This window comes from Rhinatrema bivittatum, chromosome 4 (genome assembly GCF_901001135.1).
Source record: "Rhinatrema bivittatum chromosome 4, aRhiBiv1.1, whole genome shotgun sequence".
NCBI lineage: Eukaryota > Metazoa > Chordata > Amphibia > Gymnophiona > Rhinatrematidae > Rhinatrema > Rhinatrema bivittatum.
The window spans coordinates 216467828-216488390 of NC_042618.1; the positions used below are offsets into that span (position 1 = coordinate 216467828).

Sequence of the window (20563 nt, forward strand, 5' to 3'; positions counted from 1 at the left end):
GGCCATAGACAAATGCTCCATTTAAAGATATATATTAAGCTGAAAATTGACAAAATGTTGATATTATGGGCCAAAGTTTGAAAAGAATGGAAGAATGCACTGTAAAATAAGACCTACTTGGAGTACTTGCTAGATAGAAATAAGAATACTTGAGCCATGTTCAATACAAATTAGTAAGGATGTGCACACACAAACGTTTTGGGTTTGCCTTTTTATATGGTGCAAGTTGCGATGGTAATGCTGAGCCTCCTTGAAAAAGCCAACATTGTGAGAGAGCTGTAAAGCTCATATGAATGCTTTTTGAGATGATGATGTTATTTACAATTATTGCTTGAAGCATTTCCAAGTTAAAATGTATTTATATTGCACAATAGTATGGAAGATTGATATTTACATTGGAGGGTTACAAATTTAAAAGAAAGCCAGTTAAGACAAGCTGTAGGAGGGCAAGAAGCTGAGGAGGGCCATAAAGCCAGAGGGACACTGTTTATACTCTTAAGTGACTCATATATTTGTGTGAACAAAGTATGGGAAGTTGAGTTTGAAGATATGAAAAATTAACCAAGAAGAACTTTTTTGTTTTGTAAGATTTATGCACTTTTTACTGGTTATATTATAAACAATTATCCAAAGTATTTTTTGTATGTGATGGTTAGATATTCATAAACCACCCTTGGAACAGTGGGTAATCTATGAACAAATGAAAACGTATGGGGGCATTTTAGCTCTCACAAGTATTACTTTGAATATCTTGCATTATTAGATAACATATATGAAACATTTTTTTTTGCAATTTACTGTTTATTTCAACTTTTTTCAATATTTACAAAATAGTAAACATTATACAGTGCATAGATCTGAAAAAATTTAACAAAGAAATTACTGTTAAATCAAAAAATTACATAATATTCCCCATCTACTATTCCAAGAAATCCTTGGGGAGATCTTTTACAAGCGGTCAAAGAAAAACAATTTTATATTTTAATTCCAAACTGGCATGTCACAAACTGGCATGTCTCAAAACCTGGCTTTCACACAAGCCTACACCTGAACTGATCTTTTATATCACTTTTCCTGCCTGGTTAATGATCTCTTTATCCCACATTGCTTAATAATCCTTGAATTAATCTGAATTTCCCTCCTGCCAATCTTCAACCACTTGTTACATGATTAACCTAATTTATAGGAATTCTGCTAGTTAAAATTGTATATATTGTATATTGTATAAGTTACTATTTATTCAATTCAATGTTGTCCAAGTTCCATAGTTTCCCTGTTCTCTGTAAGACATTCGTGTTAAGTCACTTCTAAGTTCTATGTAAACCGAAGTGATTGGTAACATTGTTACCAGAACGTCGGTATATAAAAATGTTAAATAAATAAATAAATAAAATGTCACATGAATGTAGCAATATCCTTATACCGCAACGATTACACTATAAGACCACAGGGTTAGCTGGTTCCAGAAACTTTTGTAAATGGATAGGATCAAGAAAAATATATTTTGTGAACATACTTGAAATTACCAGTTCAACAATACCTACACCAGTTCACCTAGTCCTTCTCCAGTTCCCCTAGATCCTCTAGCACTTCAGCCTGAGCACCTATTAGTTCACTCAGATCTCCCACCCAAAAAGTACAGACAGCAGACAAATTTTGATTTCACTTGTGTGAGTCAATTAGCAGATGTAAAACTATACAAAATAATTTGGTAATGGTATATGCATGTATCACTTCCAAATAGCAATCACCATGTGTTCTTCTTAATTCTGTCCCTAAAACGTGCTTTAGCCCATCCTATATTTCCCCGATAAAATGTAGAAACTCTCGACATTAATAAAATAACATATGCACATACATGCTATGTAAGCGCATACATGCAATTTTACACGACGAATCCCTTTGAAAATTCACTCCTATGCAGAATTTTATGCACATAGGAGAGAGGCATTCCAGTGGATGGAGCTGGGACTTACACGCATAATTCTGATTTTGAAAAGTATGTATGTAAATACTCTCTCATCAAGACGACACACACCAAATAGCAAGTTTCACTGTGTGCATATAGTTTTGCTGAGACAATTTTCAAAGTGGACTTATGAACATAAGCCCTCTTTAAAAATTGATGAAACTTAATCATAGATTTGCCAGTTAATTTATGTGTGATATTACAAAATTACCTCTACAATGCAGCTAGAAATGGGTCAAAATAATGTATTTAACAGTTGATAAAGTGATAGCTGCTGGCCAAATACCAGTTTCCGTAGGAAACCTTGGCCCATGGCCTTGAATGAGGACTGTTGCTGCGAAAGCTGAGCAAGATAGGAAAGGAGAATATGGAGAAAAACACTGGGTAGCTGTGAATGAAGACTCCTGGTGCTGTAGCCCCAATAGTGGCTGTTTCCAATTGAGCTGGAAGCCCAACGAAGCAGGAGGAAGCCACTGAGCCGTAAAATAGGGTTTAAGGAATGGAAAAAAAGAAATAATTAGGCTCCTCTTACAAAGAACGCATACGGTTAATATTAAGGGATTTTTTTGCCATCATTACTACTTAATAATATTTCCTTTTTTAGTTTATTTTATTATGCTTATTTTTAATATCTCCTTTTTATTATTCTAGAATTTGTTCACTTACTTTTTTTTCCAATTTTTAGTCCAGTTTCTGGATTCCAGACTGATGACCATTTAGCAGATCTATTCCATTCTCATTTTTAATGGCAATAGATTACTGTAATACCCTTTATCAAGGGTGAACCATTAGGCAGCTCCAGCACCTTCAAGTAGCACAGAATACTGCTGCAAAGTTACTCTATGGAGCAAAAACATCTGAAGCTGCTTCTCTACTAAAGTCTTCACTGGTTACATATATTGAGGTTCCTAGGGTTCAATTCAAGATCCTTTCCTTAGTCTTCCCTGCTCTGCATAGGAGTTTCCCTCAGTATTTAATTAACACATTAAGGATTTACAATCCCACTGGTAATATGCATTCTTTGCAACAAGACCTTCTTGCAGCATCCTCTCCTCATGAGATCAGCCTGGAACATATTTGTTGTATTGCCTTTAGTATTATGGCTCCCTCATTGTGCAATATTCTCTCAGTAGATTTTAGGAAAAAGAACAAATTACTTAAACTTTTGGAGAAGCCTGGAAACACAGCTGTTCTTACAAGTTTATGGTGACTGTTAAAATTTCTCCTTACTTTTCTCTTTTTTAGATGGACGGCTTTCTTTTTATTTTTCACTTTTTAAATGTATTTATTTACTTGCATTTCTATTATAAATTTTAAATGATTTTATTTATAAGAAGTTTGGCTAATTTTGTCATATGATTAAAGTTTTATTGTTTATTAGACTATGCAAATATCTATGACTATGTATGATTGTGCCTCTATATTTTTTTGTTTTGCCTGTATTTCATGTTGTTAAATCTCTGAACCACTTTGACTATTGTAATTAGAAGGGCAGTCAAATTCAATATATAATAATTATATCTTGAAAATCAGTCTGTTTGTAACTCTTGCAGACTGGAGTTGGCCATCCCTGTAATAGACTAGTAACCATCTAACAGGTCTATTTTATTTTGATTTGAAATGGCAAAGCAGATTTCCAGTACCCATATTTGTCCTGAAGGAAATCTGCTGGCAGACAAAGGCTTCAAGGCTCTTCCAGTCTGACCATTTTCTATTCTTCATGCAATATCACAGAGCTTACTTGATCTCAGGCTTTTCCTTCACATTCTCAAAGCTAAAGATCCAGGAATGATCCAGGAAATTACAAACCAGTGAGTCTGAAATCTGTGCCAGGCAAAATGGTAGAAACTAAAAACTATCATAAAGAACAAAATTGCTGAACACAGATAGACATAGTATAATGGGACAAAGCCAATATGGATTTAGCCAAGGCACGTCTTTCTTGCCTCACCAATCTGCTACTAATATTTGAGGGCATAAATAAACATATAGAAAAAGGTGAGCCAGTTGATAAAGTGTATCTGGATTTCCAGAAAGCATTTGACAATGGCCCTCATGAAAGGGTTCTTAGAAAATTAAAAAGTAATGGGATGGGGCGCAGTGTCCTATTGTGGATTGGGAACTGGTTGAAAGATAGAAAACAGAGAGTAATGGTAAATTTTCTCAATAGAGAAAGGTGAATAGTGGAGTGCCCCAGGAATCTGTACCAGGCTCACTGTTTTTTAACATATTTATAAATGATCTAGAGAAGGGAACAATGAGTGAGATGATCAGATTTGCTAATGATTCACAATTATCCAGTGTTGTTAAATCACAGGAAGATTGTGAGAAATTGCACGAGGACCTTGCAAAACTGGGAGAATGGGCATGCAGATAGCAAATGAAATTTAATGTGGACAAGTGCAAAGTGATGCACCTAGGGAAAAATAACCCAAATTATAGCTACACAATATAAGGTTCCATATTAGGAGTCACCATTCAGGAAAAGTATCTAGGTATCATCGTTAATAATATGTTGAAATCTTCTGCTCAGTGTGCAAGTGCAGCTAAGAAAGCAAATAGTTTGTAAAATAGTAGCTGGATTTGTAACATTAGGATATTCTACCACTACCATTTCATTAAGTGCACATAAGTCTTGCACTGAATGCTAGGCATTATTAGGAAAGGAATGGAGAATAAAGCAGAGAATATCATAATTCCCCTGTATCGCATCATGGTGCAACCTCATCTTAAGTACTGTATGCAATTCTGGTTACCACCTCAAAACATTTATACCAGAATTAAAACAGAAGGCACCCAAAATGATAAAGGGGATGGAATGATTCCCCTATGAGGAAAGGCTAAAGATTAGCACTTCAGCTTGAAGAAGAGATGACTGAGGGGAGATATGATAGAGGTCTATAAAAAATGAGTGGAGTAGAATGAGTAAACATGAATTGGTTGTTTACTCTTTCAATAAATAAAAGACTAGGGGACTCACAATGAAGTTATTAAGTTGTACATTTACAATTAATAAGAGAAAATATGTTTTTCCCAAAGCATAATTAAGCTCTGGAATTCATTGCCAGAGGATGTGGTGAAAACTATTAGTGTAGCTGCATTTAAAAATAGTTTGGACAAGTTCCTGGAGGAAATGTCCATTAACCATTATTAAGATGGAGTTGCAGAAATCCATTGCTTATTTCTGGGTTAAGAAGCTTGGAATCTTTCTACCCTTTGGGATCTTGCCAGGTACTTGTGATCTGGATTGGCCACTGTTGGAAATAGGATACTGAGCTTGATGGACCTTTGGTCTGACTTGGTATGGCAATCTTATGTTCTCCCTCCAAATCATGCGCTGCTGAGGAACTGTCAGCTTTCCCCCATATTCAAGTTTAAATACTGCTGTATTTCCATTATAAAAATAGTGCCAGCAGCTTGATTCCATCCTGGTTGAGGTAGAGCCCAATCTTTCAGAATGGGCTCCCTCTTTCCCAAAATGTTGTCTAGTTCCTAAAAAAACTAAAGCCCTCTTCTCTGCATCATGATTTTATCCAAACATTGAGAATCTGGAGCTCTTCCTGTCTTTTGGGTCCTGTATATGGAATGTGGAGCTTTTCAGTCAATGCTTCCCTGGAGGTTCTCTATTTCAACTTTTTACCTAAAATCCTAAATTTAGTTTCCAGAACCTATATCGTTGGTACCACAACAATCAGCTCCTCCCCAGTACTGTCTAAAATCCTAACTAGATGATGCATGAGGTCCACCACCTTTTTACCCGGCAGGAAAGTTACCAAGTGATCCTCATGTCCATCAGCCACCAGCTGTCTGCATTCCTAATGACTGAATCACCCTCTGTGATGACTGTCCTAACCATTCCCTCCTGGCTACAAGCCCTTGGAGACCCATTCTTGATGTGAGAGGATGGAGCATCATCTGGAGAACAGGTCCTAGCTACAGGATCACTTCCTGCTACATCAAGATGATTATCTCCTTCCTGGTGACCTTACTCCTCCAGGGCTGCACAGGGGCTGCCAAACTGTAGTTGGCTATTATGTCCTTAAAGATCTCTTTTATATACTTCTCTGTCTACCTCAGATCCTCAGATCTGTCACTGTCTCCTCTCCCCCAGCAAAACAATGCTTGCCGATCCTCTTCAGCCACCTGAAAAATCACCTTCTGCTGTAAATATTCCCTGAGGATTGAAGGCTATTGAGCTCTTGCCTTGCTATATCTTGTGCTTCAAAGACAAATTACTTCTAACAAACCCCTTTGATGATTACACACTTCAATTAGTTTTCCTGAGTAGCACTTTCCATTATTGATCCTTTTTAATAACTTTATTGAACATCTATTGACATCAATATTGCACTTATTTATTTATTTACTGTATTTATTATCTGCTTATAGTGATAAATTTATCATACTAAGCGGATCGCAAAGTGTACATTAAGAACAATATTCAAAGTTTCTCTCACACCTTTCCAAACCAAGGTACCCTTTCTTTCTTTAAATCAGGCACACACACTAAAGAAAATCACCTAGCTTTTTGTTTTTTAAATCAGGCACACTCTCTCTCTCACACACACATACTGGAGTTTTTTTAATCTCTATAGAGGGCAGCACACCTTTATAGATGCAGTACTAAATTTTGCACGTGCACACCTCTGAATTTAATATATAACAATACTTTGTCAGGGAGAAACCTAGAACTTCAGTTACCAATGGGTGAATTCTGCAGTGCAGCCAAGGGCATGGATGTAGTAACTGGTACACAGATACTTCACACCTAATCAATACTTTATCCACCACAATTCACAAAAGCATGGGTATATTACTGGCTGATCAAATATTTGTCTAGGGTTTGGACAACAAAAGATCATGTATTATAGAACCACATTTTTGCTTAATATACCCATTTAATAGATGCTCATAATGAAATTGTGCATTGCTTCATATTACACATGTCCTTAAAACTTACATCTCTTGAAAAAACTAACTATATTAACATCTACAGATTATTTTTCTGGTACAAATAGCAATTAAGATATGATGTGGCAGTATATATGCAGATATCCATAAAAAGAATGACATTTTTTGAGAAATGTAATAATATATGCAAAGTTTGAGAGCCATGTCCCCTATGATGGATAAGAGCCCAACTGACCTTTCTGCTCCATGGGTCATACCGCATGGCTTCACCTAAGACGTGGAGCCAGGCTTCTGACTTTTATTGATATACTAAATATGTCAAAGGGAGGAAATATGAGGATTGTTGGGATAAAATCTATAACTGTACAACAGTAGCATTCAGATGGAGACTTTGCACTGCATTCGGTAAAAACAAGAGTTACTGATCATATGCTGTCTATGAGGCGTGCATGTCTATGCTGATTTGGTCCAATTGGGTTGCCTGACAAAGTGCCAAAATTTGACCTACCTGCCTTGACTGGCCTAAGAATCTATGGCTGGAGTGGAATAAGTGAAACAGAATGTTGGCTGTGAGCTGAGCTGTGTCTATGCTGTATCTTATCTTTGTGCAGTGTTGTACATAGACTGTGTGAGAGTCTCACTAATATAAAGTTGCTTCTTCTTTCCAAGACTGTTAATGTTTAGTGTTTATTTCTACAAAGGGAAGGCTGTACCTCCAACAGCCCTTTTTGGAGGTGAAGCAAGCTGGTCATAGCTGTCACCCCCTAATAAGAGTTGGTGATAGAAGAAGCTAGATAGGTCAGATTTGACATAGATTTACCCCAGCTCTGATTTAATTCCTATTTTTGTGTAACTCCTGTCCCCTAGTATGTTCCAATAAACCCTCTGCAGGCACTAGAGGTCCCAGCCAAGTTTGATCTGGGCATGATTTGTCCAGAATCTGGAGAGAGAGTGCAGAGGAATCAGATGTAAGCTTGGAGCTGGTAAGAGCTACTTAGCTCCTTTACTGAATGACATGGCACTTCTAAGGAGGTTATGTGCATTACCCATATAGAATCTCCATCCTAGGGGACCTGACAAGTCAAACTACAGCACTGGGAATATCATGAGCTCCTTCTCTCTAGGTTGGAGTATGTGATTCAAGGTCTGGATATGAAGAACTTAATTAAGGGGTCGAGAAGGGATCTGCTCCACCAAAAGAAGGGTGTCAGCTAAACTAACCACTCTAGCTTTCTGTGTGGGCAATGGAAGCTGGAATAGTTTTCATAGACCCTCCCCTTGTCCTTTATTAATTCTTGATGGCAAAAGACCATTTCAAACTTGAGACCTGTAAAATTGTATGCCATATGCAATGCAGACTATATTACTTCTTCAGTGTAAATAAAGACAAATCGGAATCCTACTATTTGTGTAGTCTGATATTATTGAAATCCTAGTTTATGAGATTATACACTTGCAACTGAGGAGCCAACTCAGGTCCATTACAGCACCTGCTTGACCTTAATCCTCATGAACCCTTTAGCTTTTCAGACACGCCCCTAGGAATACTAGCTACATTTGTACAAGTACAAGATCAAATGTTGATCTTCTGCTCAAATAAGGCCATCAAACTATGCAAAACTTATTTAGACTCTCATAAATATTGCTCAGATTTCTAGGGTAGAATTTTATTTCCATCCTGTAAACAACTATGACTTTTACAAAATCCTTCATATGTTATAGAAACATAATAAATGATGGCAGAAAAAGACCAACCAGTCCATCTTGAGTGCCCAGTTATTCCTGTCCACACTGTAAGGATATATCCCAGTTGCCCACCATAGAGCATGATCACTAGCAATATATCTCTTTTTATCCAGGACAGTTTTTGTCATCTTCCTCATTTGTAGGGAGATAAACAGACAAGATTCCACACTACCTAGCACCCTTCCCTTCCCATGTCTTACAAGAAAGCTTTATATTAAATTCAATAGCTACTAATTGTTGTGTGGCTGGTACCTGAACATCCAGCCTCCTAGGTTCCCTACATACACTGTCAGACAGACCCAACTACATGAGAGCCTGCATTTCCACTAAGGCTTCTGGTTATTACTGTATTTCAGTCTGCCAGACCCTGCTGCAAGGTTGCCTGCATTCCCATTAGGATTTCTATCATTTCATGTTACCCACTATCAGGCCAATACAGTAGGGATGTGAATCGTTTTAGGACGATTAAAATTATCGTCCGATAATTTTAATATCGTCTTAAACCGTTATGGAACACAATACAATAGAGATTCTAACGATTTATCGTTATAAATCGTTAGAATCGTGAGCCGGCACACTAAAAACCCCCCAAACCCACCCCCGACCCTTTAAATTAAATCCCCCACCCTCCCGAACCCCCCCCCCCCAATGACTTAAATAACCTGCGGGTCCAGCGGTGGTCCGGAACGGCAGCGGTCCGGAACGGGCTCCTGCTACTGAATCTTGTTGTCTTCAGCCGGCGCCATTTTCCAAAAATGGCGCCGAAAAATGGCGGCGGCCATAGACGAACACGATTGGACGGCAGGAGGTCCTTCCGGACCCCCGCTGGACTTTTGGCAAGTCTTGTGGGGGTCAGGAGGCCCCCCCCAGCTGGCCAAAAGTTCCTGGAGGTCCAGCGGGGGTCAGGGAGCGATTTCCCGCCGCGAATCGTTTTCGTACGGAAAATGGCGCCGGCAGGAGATCGACTGCAGGAGGTCGTTCAGCGAGGGTTCCGGCGCCTCGCTGAACGACCTCCTGCAGTCGATCTCCTGCCGGCGCCATTTTCCGTACGAAAACGATTCGCGGCGGGAAATCGCTCCCTGACCCCCGCTGGACCTCCAGGAACTTTTGGCCAGCTTGGGGGGGGCCTCCTGACCCCCACAAGACTTGCCAAAAGTCCAGCGGGGGTCCGGAAGGACCTCCTGCCGTCCAATCGTGTTCGTCTATGGCCGCCGCCATTTTTCGGCGCCATTTTGGAAAATGGCGCCGGCTGAAGACAACAAGATTCAGTAGCAGGAGCCCGTTCCGGACCGCTGCCGTTCCGGACCGCCGCTGGACCCGCAGGTTATTTAAGTCATTTGGGGGGGGGGTTTCGGGAGGGGGGGGGATTTAATTTAAAGGGTCGGGTGGGTTTTAGGGGGTTTTAATGTGCCGGTTTTGCGATTTTACGTTTTTTGATTTTTCACGATTTTTCACGATATTTTACCCCCCCCAAACGGCAACAATACGATTCCCTCCCCCTCCCAGCCGAAATCGATCGTTAAGACGATCGAGGACACGATTCACATCCCTACAATACAGTACAGTGCGCGCCGGTGGAGCGCACTGTTAACCTACATTTGGACGCGCGTTTTTGACGCGCTAGCTTTACCCCCTTATTCAGTCGAAAACGCGTGTCCAACCCCCCTGAGACTAATAGCGCCCGCAACATACAAATGCATGTTGATGGCCCTATTAGTCATTCCCGCGCGATACAGAAAGTAAAATGTGCAGCCAAGCCGCACAAAGGTAGGCGCTAATTTCTGCCGGCACCGGGAAAGTACACAGAAAAGCAGTAAAACCTGCTTTTCTGTGCACCCTCCAACTTAATATCATGGTGATATCATGGCGATATCATGGCAATATCAAGTCGGAGGTCCCAAAAGTTAAAAATAGTCAAAAGAAAATTTTAAAATTAAAATCGGCCCGTGGCTCACGGGTTGAAAACTGGACGCTCAATTTTACCGGTGTCCGGTTTCCGAACCCGTGGCTGTCAGCGGGTTTGAGAACCGACACCGGCAAAATTGAGCATCGGCTGTCAAACCCTCTGACAGCCGCCGCTCCTGCAAAAAAGAGGCGCTAGGGACGCACTAGTGTCCCTAGCGCCTCTTTTTACTGCGGGTCCTAATTTGCATAGGCCACCCTCCTGAATCGCGCGCCCAGGAGAGTGGCCTGGGCGCTCGCCCGCTCCTTTTTCTGTATTGGCCTGTATGTCATTCATTCTGGCAGCCCAAGCACACATTATTGAATCTTATGACTGTGGCATTTTAAATATTTAAACTTGTAAGGTTAAGTTGTGTTCTTATAAAATGGAGGAACTCATTGATGTTCAGATAAAATCCAGTCCTAAACCAAAGGGGGCTTTGCTGTCCCTTGTTAGACTAAAACATCTGCCCCAGCTGAATGGTGGGGGGGGGGGGGGGGGGGGGGGGGGGGGGGGGGGGGAGGGGGAGGATTTCACATTTAATCCAAATTGGTTTGCCAATCCCTAAAACAAATAACCCTTGAATGTTGCGAATTTTGATGATTATAAGTGTGTGGTCAATACCAAGCCCTGGGAGTCCCTTATCTGTCCTTGCCAGTAGGAATGTGATTGTGAAAAGTGTTTACCGGTTCTGTTGTACTGCTAGTTGTCTCTCTTTCACAGGGCCAGCCTTCATCTAGAGCTTGCACTGTGTCTAAATTTGTCTATTGTTGCCAGCGTCTGCCATGCAAGTCAGAATACAGAGCACCTGGCAGTACACTCATGTTACAGTGAACACTTTTTGACACCTTAAGTAATCCTAATGTGTTTCCTATGCACCTGCTTCTATAGAGATTATCTTGTTGGCAGACAATTTTTCTCCACTCCCAAACATTTTTTGCTTTTTTTTTTTTTGGGGGGGGGGGGAGGGAGGTAAGGGAGGCTCAGAAACTTCTTCCCTCTCCTTTAGGCTTTCACATGAATCACAACCAACTTAAACTGTGGCTATAATGCCAGGAACCTTCACTTGCAATTATCCAAGGTTCCTCCCTGCCCACTCCTCCCCCGCCCCCACGTCTTAGTCTAACCATCATAGTGACAGTCTTTGTCAAAGTGGCTCCATCTAATACCCAATAAGCATGCACCCAGCATTTGACCCATAGGCGTCCCTGATGGCTGGGTTTTCCTCAACTTCAGCTGGCCTGAAGAGCAAACACCATGCTTAGAAATTAAAGCCAGGTCTCCTATATGATTGTACATTGAACTGCCAATGAGCTGATAGGCCAGTCCTCACTTTTCTTACTCTTCACATGTAATATTGTAGGTGGTCAAGTGTTATTGTCCCCATGCATTGTGTCTTTCCTTGGTTATTACACAATAAACTTGTATAATTCTGTAATGTCTTGGAGTTCATCAGTGCTGCCTAACAGAGAGCTCTACTCTCACTAAAAAAGTATCTGAATACCCTCCCTTATCTCTCCTTTTTTCCCCTCCATCCACTTAGGGAAAAAAAAAACCAACCTTAAAAAAAGAGGCCTTTACTCTTCAGAGCAACTCAGTCCCTTCTCTGCATACTAGGACAGAATATACTGCTGGTTTGATTACGGACTGAAGGGCGATGCTGGCCTGCTGATTTTCCTGACCTTAGCTGACCACCCTTTTATTTCCTTACTGCTTGTGCCACTCTTTCCTACCAGGACACATGACCCCTCCCTGCCCAAGATAAAAAAACCCCCCAAAAAAACCAGTTTAGAATATGCTTCTTCACTTTTCAGAAACACCAGCAGAAGGTTTTGCTTCTCCTTTTATTTATTATCTTTTATCTTTATATACAATTGGTTTACATTCAGGTACTGTAGGTATTTTTCTATCCCCAGAGGACTTACAATCTAAGTTTTTGTACCTGAGGCAATGGAGGGTAAAATCAATGACTTGCCCAAGGTCACAGTAGGACTCAAACCCTGGTCTCCTGGTTCATAAGCCCACTGTTCTAACCACTATTTATTTATTATTTATTTATTTTTAATTTTTATATACCGATATTCCTATAAAGAATATAGATCACACTAGGCTCTAGTAGGCTATTTCCCCTCCTTCCGTGTAAGAAAAGTTTATTAATATAAGAAAAAAGTTTTGTAAATCATGCCAGAGGATTAAGAGTAAGATGAGAAAGAATAGTTCAGACTTTCTGAGAAGCATATCTAGGTACAAAAATAGATTTCTGCTCTAAAAAATACATGCATTTATATAATAGACATTGAATCAGGCGGGCAGAGCACAGTCAGGTGTCTTACATCTCACGCACATTATGAAATTATTTGTGTTTTAGTTAAAATAGTATGGCTCAGACTATATTGGCAATATTAAGAATTCTAACCATACTTGTCTATTTTCAACCTGTCCTAGTTAAGCAAGGGCATTTTGGAGTGCAAGCTCCATTTAAAATCAGTTTGGCAGGGAAATAGTTAAGTGGGTTGACTGCAGAGACCTAAAGATTCTATCAGGCAGTTTACAGCCTTCAGCAGTCAGAAAACATTCCCATTGGTTGTGCAATTATTATAGAGTGCATGGATAAGCCTGGGATTTGCTAACCTGGCTAAATATGCATTTGTTAGTTCAACTGGATTTTCCTGATTGTGCCTTAAAACTATTTGCACAAAACTGGTTTTACTCTACTAGATTAGAGGCAAAAGTCTTCCTGAAGTTAAAAACAAACATTTCCCTTCATTTGCTAGACTGTTGCCAGTAAACAACAAAATACTAGAAAGCTGGTCTCCCCTGCAACCAGCCTGGGGCTCCAGTTGTATGGAGTCCCATGCTTTGTACATGCTAAATATCCCCCTTTCATTACTGACTTTCACTTTCTCCCCTGAGCCATATAAACAGGTTTCTGTTACAAACAATGAACCTTAGATCCAAATCCTACCAAGAAGAAGGGCTGTAAGTCTCAACCAAGGTTTTACACTATTTTGCTAATAATGAACTGGGTTTACAAAATGATGTATTTTACAGAAACAAACAAATAAAAAAAAAAGTGTCAAAAGAAATACATTAACAAAAAATAAAGATTCTGTGGCTGGCCATTTTACACTTTGTCTTCTATTGCAGTCGACTTTTTGGCGAAATACTGCATCTTCAGCCAGGAGAAGTTGGCCAAGTACAAAAGGGCTTTTGAAGCGGTGAGTATAAATTCAGGATTCCTTTCTTTCTTTCTCCCTTCCTTCCCAACACCCTCTATCCCCCCCCTGCCTCCCCCCACCTCCCGCGTCTGCGGACAGTTAAACAGGAATAATAAGCAGCACTTGCTTGCGGTGCACGTCTCATGAATTACTATAACATCAAATGTAACTTTAGAATGGAGGCACGCTTTATTCTTTTCTGAGAATTGTTCCCCCTCCCTCCCCATCCATTCTTTATTTACGTGTCGTGAGCCTAAGCAGTGCACAGTCAGTCAGTCAGTCAAGAACGCACACAGAAGAAGGGGGGGGGGGGGAAAAAAAAACCTAGGAGACCATTAAACAAATTAAAAGGGATGGGGGTTGGCTGATACAGTAATCTTGGAATCTACAATTTGATTAGTCTGAGTTTAATATACAAAAGCAGCGCCAAAGTAGGAGAGGAGTCGAACCGCTCTTTAATAACCCTCTACAATTAAATTATGATGATGAATTTAACTATTCTTTGGTAGTAAAGGGTTTTTATTAGCCAAATGGCAGTGAAAGAGAGTTACTCTTTGAACAGAGTTTCAGAGTCTCGCCATCATGGAGCAACATTTTTAGAGTAATTGTGTCCCTTCTTCCTGTCCTCCTGTTTAATTTATTCTGCCATCATTTAAACTGAATGACTGTTTTTTAAACTCTTAACAATGAAAAATGTTATTATGGAATACAAAAACGTGATCTTTGTGTTGTATTCATCGGGCTTCTTTATGATGTCAAACATGTGTTTGGAGAAGTTAAAATTAAACTGCCAGTGAACATCCTCAGTTTCTGAAATGTGGAATTCATGTAGAATTTGGTCCTTTAGAAATCTGGATCCCCTGCAGGTTGTGCCACCTTTCACTGAACTAACATGAAGTTATAAATGTTATATATGAGCTTGTGAGATCACAATGGTCCTCAAGAGCTCACATACAGTATTATTTTTATACAGATTATTGATTTTCAGTGCTAATCAGCTAAGTTGTGCCTCTCAAGCACTGTAGCACAAATAGCAGCCATATATCTAACCAGCCAGCTTTTGACTGGCTAAATTTAGGAGAATATCAACCAAACACCTAGCTGGTTAGGTTCAGCTAAAATTAGGAAGTTGGTTTTTTTTTTTTACCACAAAGGGCTGTTTGAGGATTGACTCTTACATTTATTTTTTCCCATAAACACAGAATGGGAGAAAGTGAATCAAGCCCTAACTTTGTTAGGCTATTTAACATGTGGAAAGTGTATGAAAAAATATATTTTAAGTTGAATTTTCCATTATTTTATTTTTGTTTTGCATTAGTGCATAAATGTGACTACCCAGTAAATGCAACAAGACTTACAAGTCAGGGCAAACTGCAAAGAACAAGTTCTATGTTGGTTGCTATACAAGAAGTGCTGAGACACTCAGAACCTGCCTTAAAGAATTTTTCTTTCCTCCAAAATGACCCTTTTAACTTTTGAATGAAAATAGAGGCATGACCAGGAATGTTTTAATTTTTTTAAACTTGTCCCAGCAGCACCAGTTTGCTTAAGCTAGAAGGACTGCCATATGGGATCCTATATATAGAAACTGCCCCAGTATATCATTGGACAACAGGTTTAATTATCTTCCTTGTCTGGCATATTGAAAGTGAACCACTAATTGGACTGGGGTTGCCCTTTCTAGGTTAATCTTTATAAATGTGCAGAACTGAAAAATGTGTTTTGGTTTGTTCATTCGTTTCATAGGTCACAGTCATGAAATGAAAATAATATTTTCTTTTGTTAGTTTCATTTGTTTTTTTGTTTTACATTGAAGTAAATGGGGGAAGCAAGCCATTGGCCCCATTGACTTCATTGTACAAGAAAAAAAAAATGGCCTGGCCTAAGGCTGGTGCCCATCGCTGAGCTAGGCCTCAGTGATGAGACTAAGCCTCATCCTGTTCCTGCTGGAGCCCCCTTTTTTTTAATTAGACGAATGCAAAAATACCTGAAAATTTTCAGGTATTTTTATTAGAGCCTATTTTTGGTTCATTTCATTTGTAATGAGCTGAAAATGGCTTCATTTGTCACATTTTACCCATTTGTTTAAAATGAATGCAAATCCTATTAATCATGGGCCCCCTGTCTTTTCCATTAAATGCAAAGAGTGCATATGTGACAAGGTAGATATTTTTAAAAATTATCTTCCCTTCTTCTTAGTTCTTTTGAAAAAGTTTGTTCCCATAGCTTAGTTAGGGAAAGAGTAATACTCTAAATTATTTTTTTTATTATATTTTAAATATTTTTGTACATTCATAAAAAGAATAACCATTAAATAAAAAAAACTGGTTATAATCAATTTTTAAAGTATCACATTCAAGTAAACTTGATTTATTTAAATATGATTAGCTAAGATGGAGTAGATCAAGTCCTTAAATCCATCTTAATGATGTTGATTAGAAAAGGACATCAAACTAAGCATCACTGATGAATTAGATCTGAATGTGAAAGCTAGGGCTGCACCAGAAGGATGAGAAAGAGTATTCTAAGAAGCATAACCTAGCTTTAGCTATCTGGACATAGGATTCCCCATAGCTGTTTCATAATTGCTTTTATATTTCATACTGACACGTTTTGCCTTTACCTCTTATAATCGTACATCCTTCAGTAGCAAAAAAATGGTTAACACTAATATTTAAGGTTAAAAGAAGGTGACATTGGAATCTGGCTCTATACAACTTGCATGTCAAATAACCTAACACTCAGAATGGGTTGAATTAAGAGAGATATTGTAAAAATTTAAATCAGACTAAGGCAGTTCATTAGAGTTATAGGTATTTTTGCTCATTGTATACAAGCATACATGTATACAAGTAAATTTGTATTTATTCTCATTTTTTTCTCTCACCTTATGCTCAATGCACTCTAAGCAAGTTACAAATAAATGATAAACGGGTGGAACAATTCCCCTATGAGGAAAGGCTAAAGAAGTTAGAAGTTTTCAGCCAGGAGAAGAGATGGCTGAGGGGAGATATGATAGAAGTCTATAAAATAATGAGTGAAATGGAAAGAGTAAACGTTAATCAGTTGTTTACTCTTTCAAAGAGTAGAAAGACATGGTTTAATGGAACAAAGTCAGCATGGCTTTACCCAAGGCAAGTCTTGCATCACAAATCTGCTTCACTTTTTTGAAGGAGTTAATAAACATGTGGATAAAGGTGAATCCTGTAGATGCAGTGTACTTGCATTTTCAGAAGGCATTTGAAAAAGTTCCTCATGAGAGGCTTCTAGGAAAAATAAAAAGTCATGGGATAGGTGGCGATGTCCTTTCGTGGATTACAAACTGGCTAAAAGACAGGAAACAGAGAGTAGGATTAAATGAACAATTTTTTTCAGTGGAAGGGTGTGGGAAGTGGAGTGCCTCAGGGATCTGTATTGGGACCTGTTATGCTCAGGCTTGTGAACCCTTGGACGACGGGAGGATGGTATACCTTTCAGAAGATCCTTAGGTTCTCTCGTCGGGTGGCGAGGCAGAGCGGAAGACGGGACCAGCTGACCCTTGGCACTGGAGACAGAGACGACTGCGGAGGCGGACGAAGAGATGAGAAGAGGAGCTGTGTCTTCACCACTGGAAGTCTGTGGTCCCCCCAGGAGGAGCCCGTAGGGACACAGACCACTGGGACTTAGGTGGACCTTTGAGAGGTCAAGGTATCGGTGCAAGGGCAGACTGGAGCTTCACCCTGGAAGCCTGTGGTCCCCCCCGGGAGGAGCCCATAGGGACCCGGACCGCTGGGACTTATGCGGGCCCTTGGAGATGGTAGTCTGGAAGGAGTCCTAGGTCGAGAGCCGGAGGGTCGTCGCTCACCAGTCCAAGGTCACACACCGAGGGATCACCACTTGCCAGTCCGAAGTCACACACCAGAGAATCACCGCTTGCCAATCTGAAGTCACACACCAGAGAATCACCATAAGCCAATCCAAAGTCAGGAACCGGGAACACCAAGACGAAACAGGAACAGGATCCAAAGCTCAAGGAACTCACTGAAGGAAGCAGACTAGACAGTGCTGGAGGATGTTGCCAAGTCACTGGATGAGCAGAGGAAGCCTCCCTTTATACTTCCCCTGCTCTGACTGATCAAGAACAGGTGAAGCTTGTTAAAGGGATCAGGTCCCTTTAAATATGTATAGGGGGGCGCGGCCTCATGCCTAGGGATGGCGGCAGCCATCTTGGATTTGCCTCGCAGAGGAGAGATGCAGCTGGACGCCGTGAGGGGGGAGCAGGAACAGCTTCCCCTGCAGCGAGCCGCACCGAAGGCCACGCCGGAGCAAGGCCGGAGTCAGTGCCCTCCCCTGGGGCTCCTGTGGTGGGGAAGCGCTGTTGGCAAGGTAGGGAGCCGCGGTTGTGGTCTGCCACGGCAGCGGAACACAACAGTACCCCCCTCTTTAGGGCGTCTCCCCGGAGGCCTGGGTTTAGCTAGGTGGTCTTTGTGGAATTGCTCCAACAAATTCCAGTCCAGGATGGTAGCCAATGGCTCCCAGGAGTTCTCCTTGGGACCGAAGCCCTCCCACGCTATCAGGTACTCCCACTTCTTCCGGTATTTCCTCACATCTAAGACCTCCCGTACCTGATAGGTGAGGTCATCTTCGGAGGCAACTGGTTGCGGGGTCGGAGGCGTGCTGGAAGGCCACAACAATACCAGAGGCTTCAAGAGGGAGGCGTGAAATGTGTTGTGAATCTTGAGAGACGGGGGAAGCTGAAGTTGATACGAGACAGCACTCACCTGCCAGATGATGGGAAATGGCTCGATGAATTGCGGAGCCAGTCGCGATGATGGCAGCTTCAAGCGGATGAACTGTGTGCTCAGCCAAACCTTTTGACCTGGCTTGAGAGGCGGGTACGGTCTTCTGTGCTGGTCAGCATATCTTTTAGCGGACTGGCCAGCCTTGATCAAGGCACGATGCGTGGATATCCACAGACGGTGCAACTCATCAGCGGAGAGTTGAGCTATCGGAGACACAACCGTGATAGGCACAGGCAGAGGTGGGCGTGGCTGTTTCCCATACACTATCTGAAACGGGAAGGATCCCATAGCCGCAGAGACATGAGAATTTAGCGCAAATTTGGCCCAGGGTAGCAGACTAGCCCAGTCATCTTGTTTCTCATTGACATACAGACGAAGGAATTGTTTCAAGGTCTGGTTTGTTCTCTGCGAGACCATTGGTCTGAGGATGGTAAGCGGATGTGTAATCCAGGGTGACGTCAAACTTCTGGCAGAGAGCCCTCCAGAACCTGGCGGTAAATTGAGGCCCTTGATCTGACAGGATGCCTTTAGGTAGGCCATGAAGCCTGAAGATATGCTGGACGAACAGCTGTGCCAGCTGTGGTGCGGATGGCAATCCTGGCAAAGGCACGAAGTGCGCCATCTTGCTAAAGCGGTCGACAACCACCCATATTACCGTGTTGCCACTGGATAGTGGCAGGTCCACCACAAAGTCAGTTGCCACATGGGTCCACGGTTCAGAAGGCGCAGGTAATGGCTGAAGTAACCCTGGGTCAAACCGGAGATCCTCTTGTGACGGGCACAAGTCTGACAGGACTCCACATATGCCCAGACATCCTTATTCACCTTTGGCCACCAGTAATATCGGCACAGGATCTGCAACATGCGGGATTGCCCTGGATGACCAGAATAGCGGGAATCGTGAGCCCATGCCAGCACTTGTTTCCGCAAGTGCGGCGGGACCAGAGTTTTCCCGGGCGGGATGGTTGTGGTAGCAGACAGGAGGACACGGGATGGCTCAATGATGTACTGTGGTTCCTCAGAATCTTCCGTTGAATCGAATACCCGTGATAGGGCGTCCGCCTTTACATTCTTCCTGGCCGGTCTGTATCGGAGGATAAAATTGAAACGAGTGAAGAACAGGGCCCACCAGGCTTGTCGTGGGTTGAGTCGTTGTGCTCGGTGCAGGTATTCTAAATTTTTATGGTCTGTGAAGACCGTAAACTGGTGTTGTGCCCCCTCCAGCCATGGGCGCCACACTTCTAAGGCCACTTTGATGGCCAAGAGCTTCTTGTCGCCAATGGCGTAGTTCCGCTCTGCAGGTGAGAACTGGCGGGAGAGGAAGGCACACGGACGTAGCTTATGGCCCTCGGAGGCCTGGCTCAGGACGGCCCCTACACCTTCCGAGGATGCGTCCACCTCGATAAAGAATGGCCGCTGCGGATCTGGATGCCGAAGTCAATGTTGTTGCATGAATGCCTCCTTGAGGCGACGAAAGGCGGCCTCTGCTCCAGGAGGCCACTTTTTGGGATCCGCACCTTTCCGGGTCAGGGCTGTCATCGGGGCAACAAGGGACGCATAGTGAGGGAAAAAAGACCGGTAATAGTTTGCGAAGCCCAGGAACCTTTGGAGTGCCTTGAGCCCAGACGGCTGTGGCCATTCTTGAATGGCTCTTAACTTTTGTGGATCCATGCTGAATCCCTGACTGGAGACTATATATCCCAGGAAGGGAAGAGACTAACACTTTTCGAGCTTCGCATACAACTTATATTCCCGGAGGCGTTGTAAAACTTGGACGACGTGCCAGCGGTGGGCGGCCAGAGTGTCAAAGAAAATCAAGATGTCGTCTAAATATACAACCACGCACTGGTACAAGAGGTCGCGGAGTATCTCATTCATGGTATTCTGGAATACTGCGGGGGCATTACAGAGCCCGAACAGCATCACCAAATACGCGTAGTGGCCATCTCGGGTGTTGAAGGCCGTCTTCCATTCATCGCCTTCCTTAATTCGAATG

General features: G+C 41.7%; 1 protein-coding gene across 3 annotated transcripts in view; it reads left to right on the forward strand.

Annotated features, from left to right (window-relative positions):
* LOC115090504 overlaps positions 1-20563 on the forward strand; it is a 991523-nt gene that overhangs the window by 810220 nt on the left and 160740 nt on the right. For all 3 annotated transcript variants that reach the window (XM_029599682.1, XM_029599683.1, XM_029599681.1), the window contains one exon: positions 13716-13786. In XM_029599682.1, coding sequence (XP_029455542.1) covers positions 13716-13786 — 71 coding nt within the window. The remainder of the gene's footprint in view (positions 1-13715; positions 13787-20563) is intronic.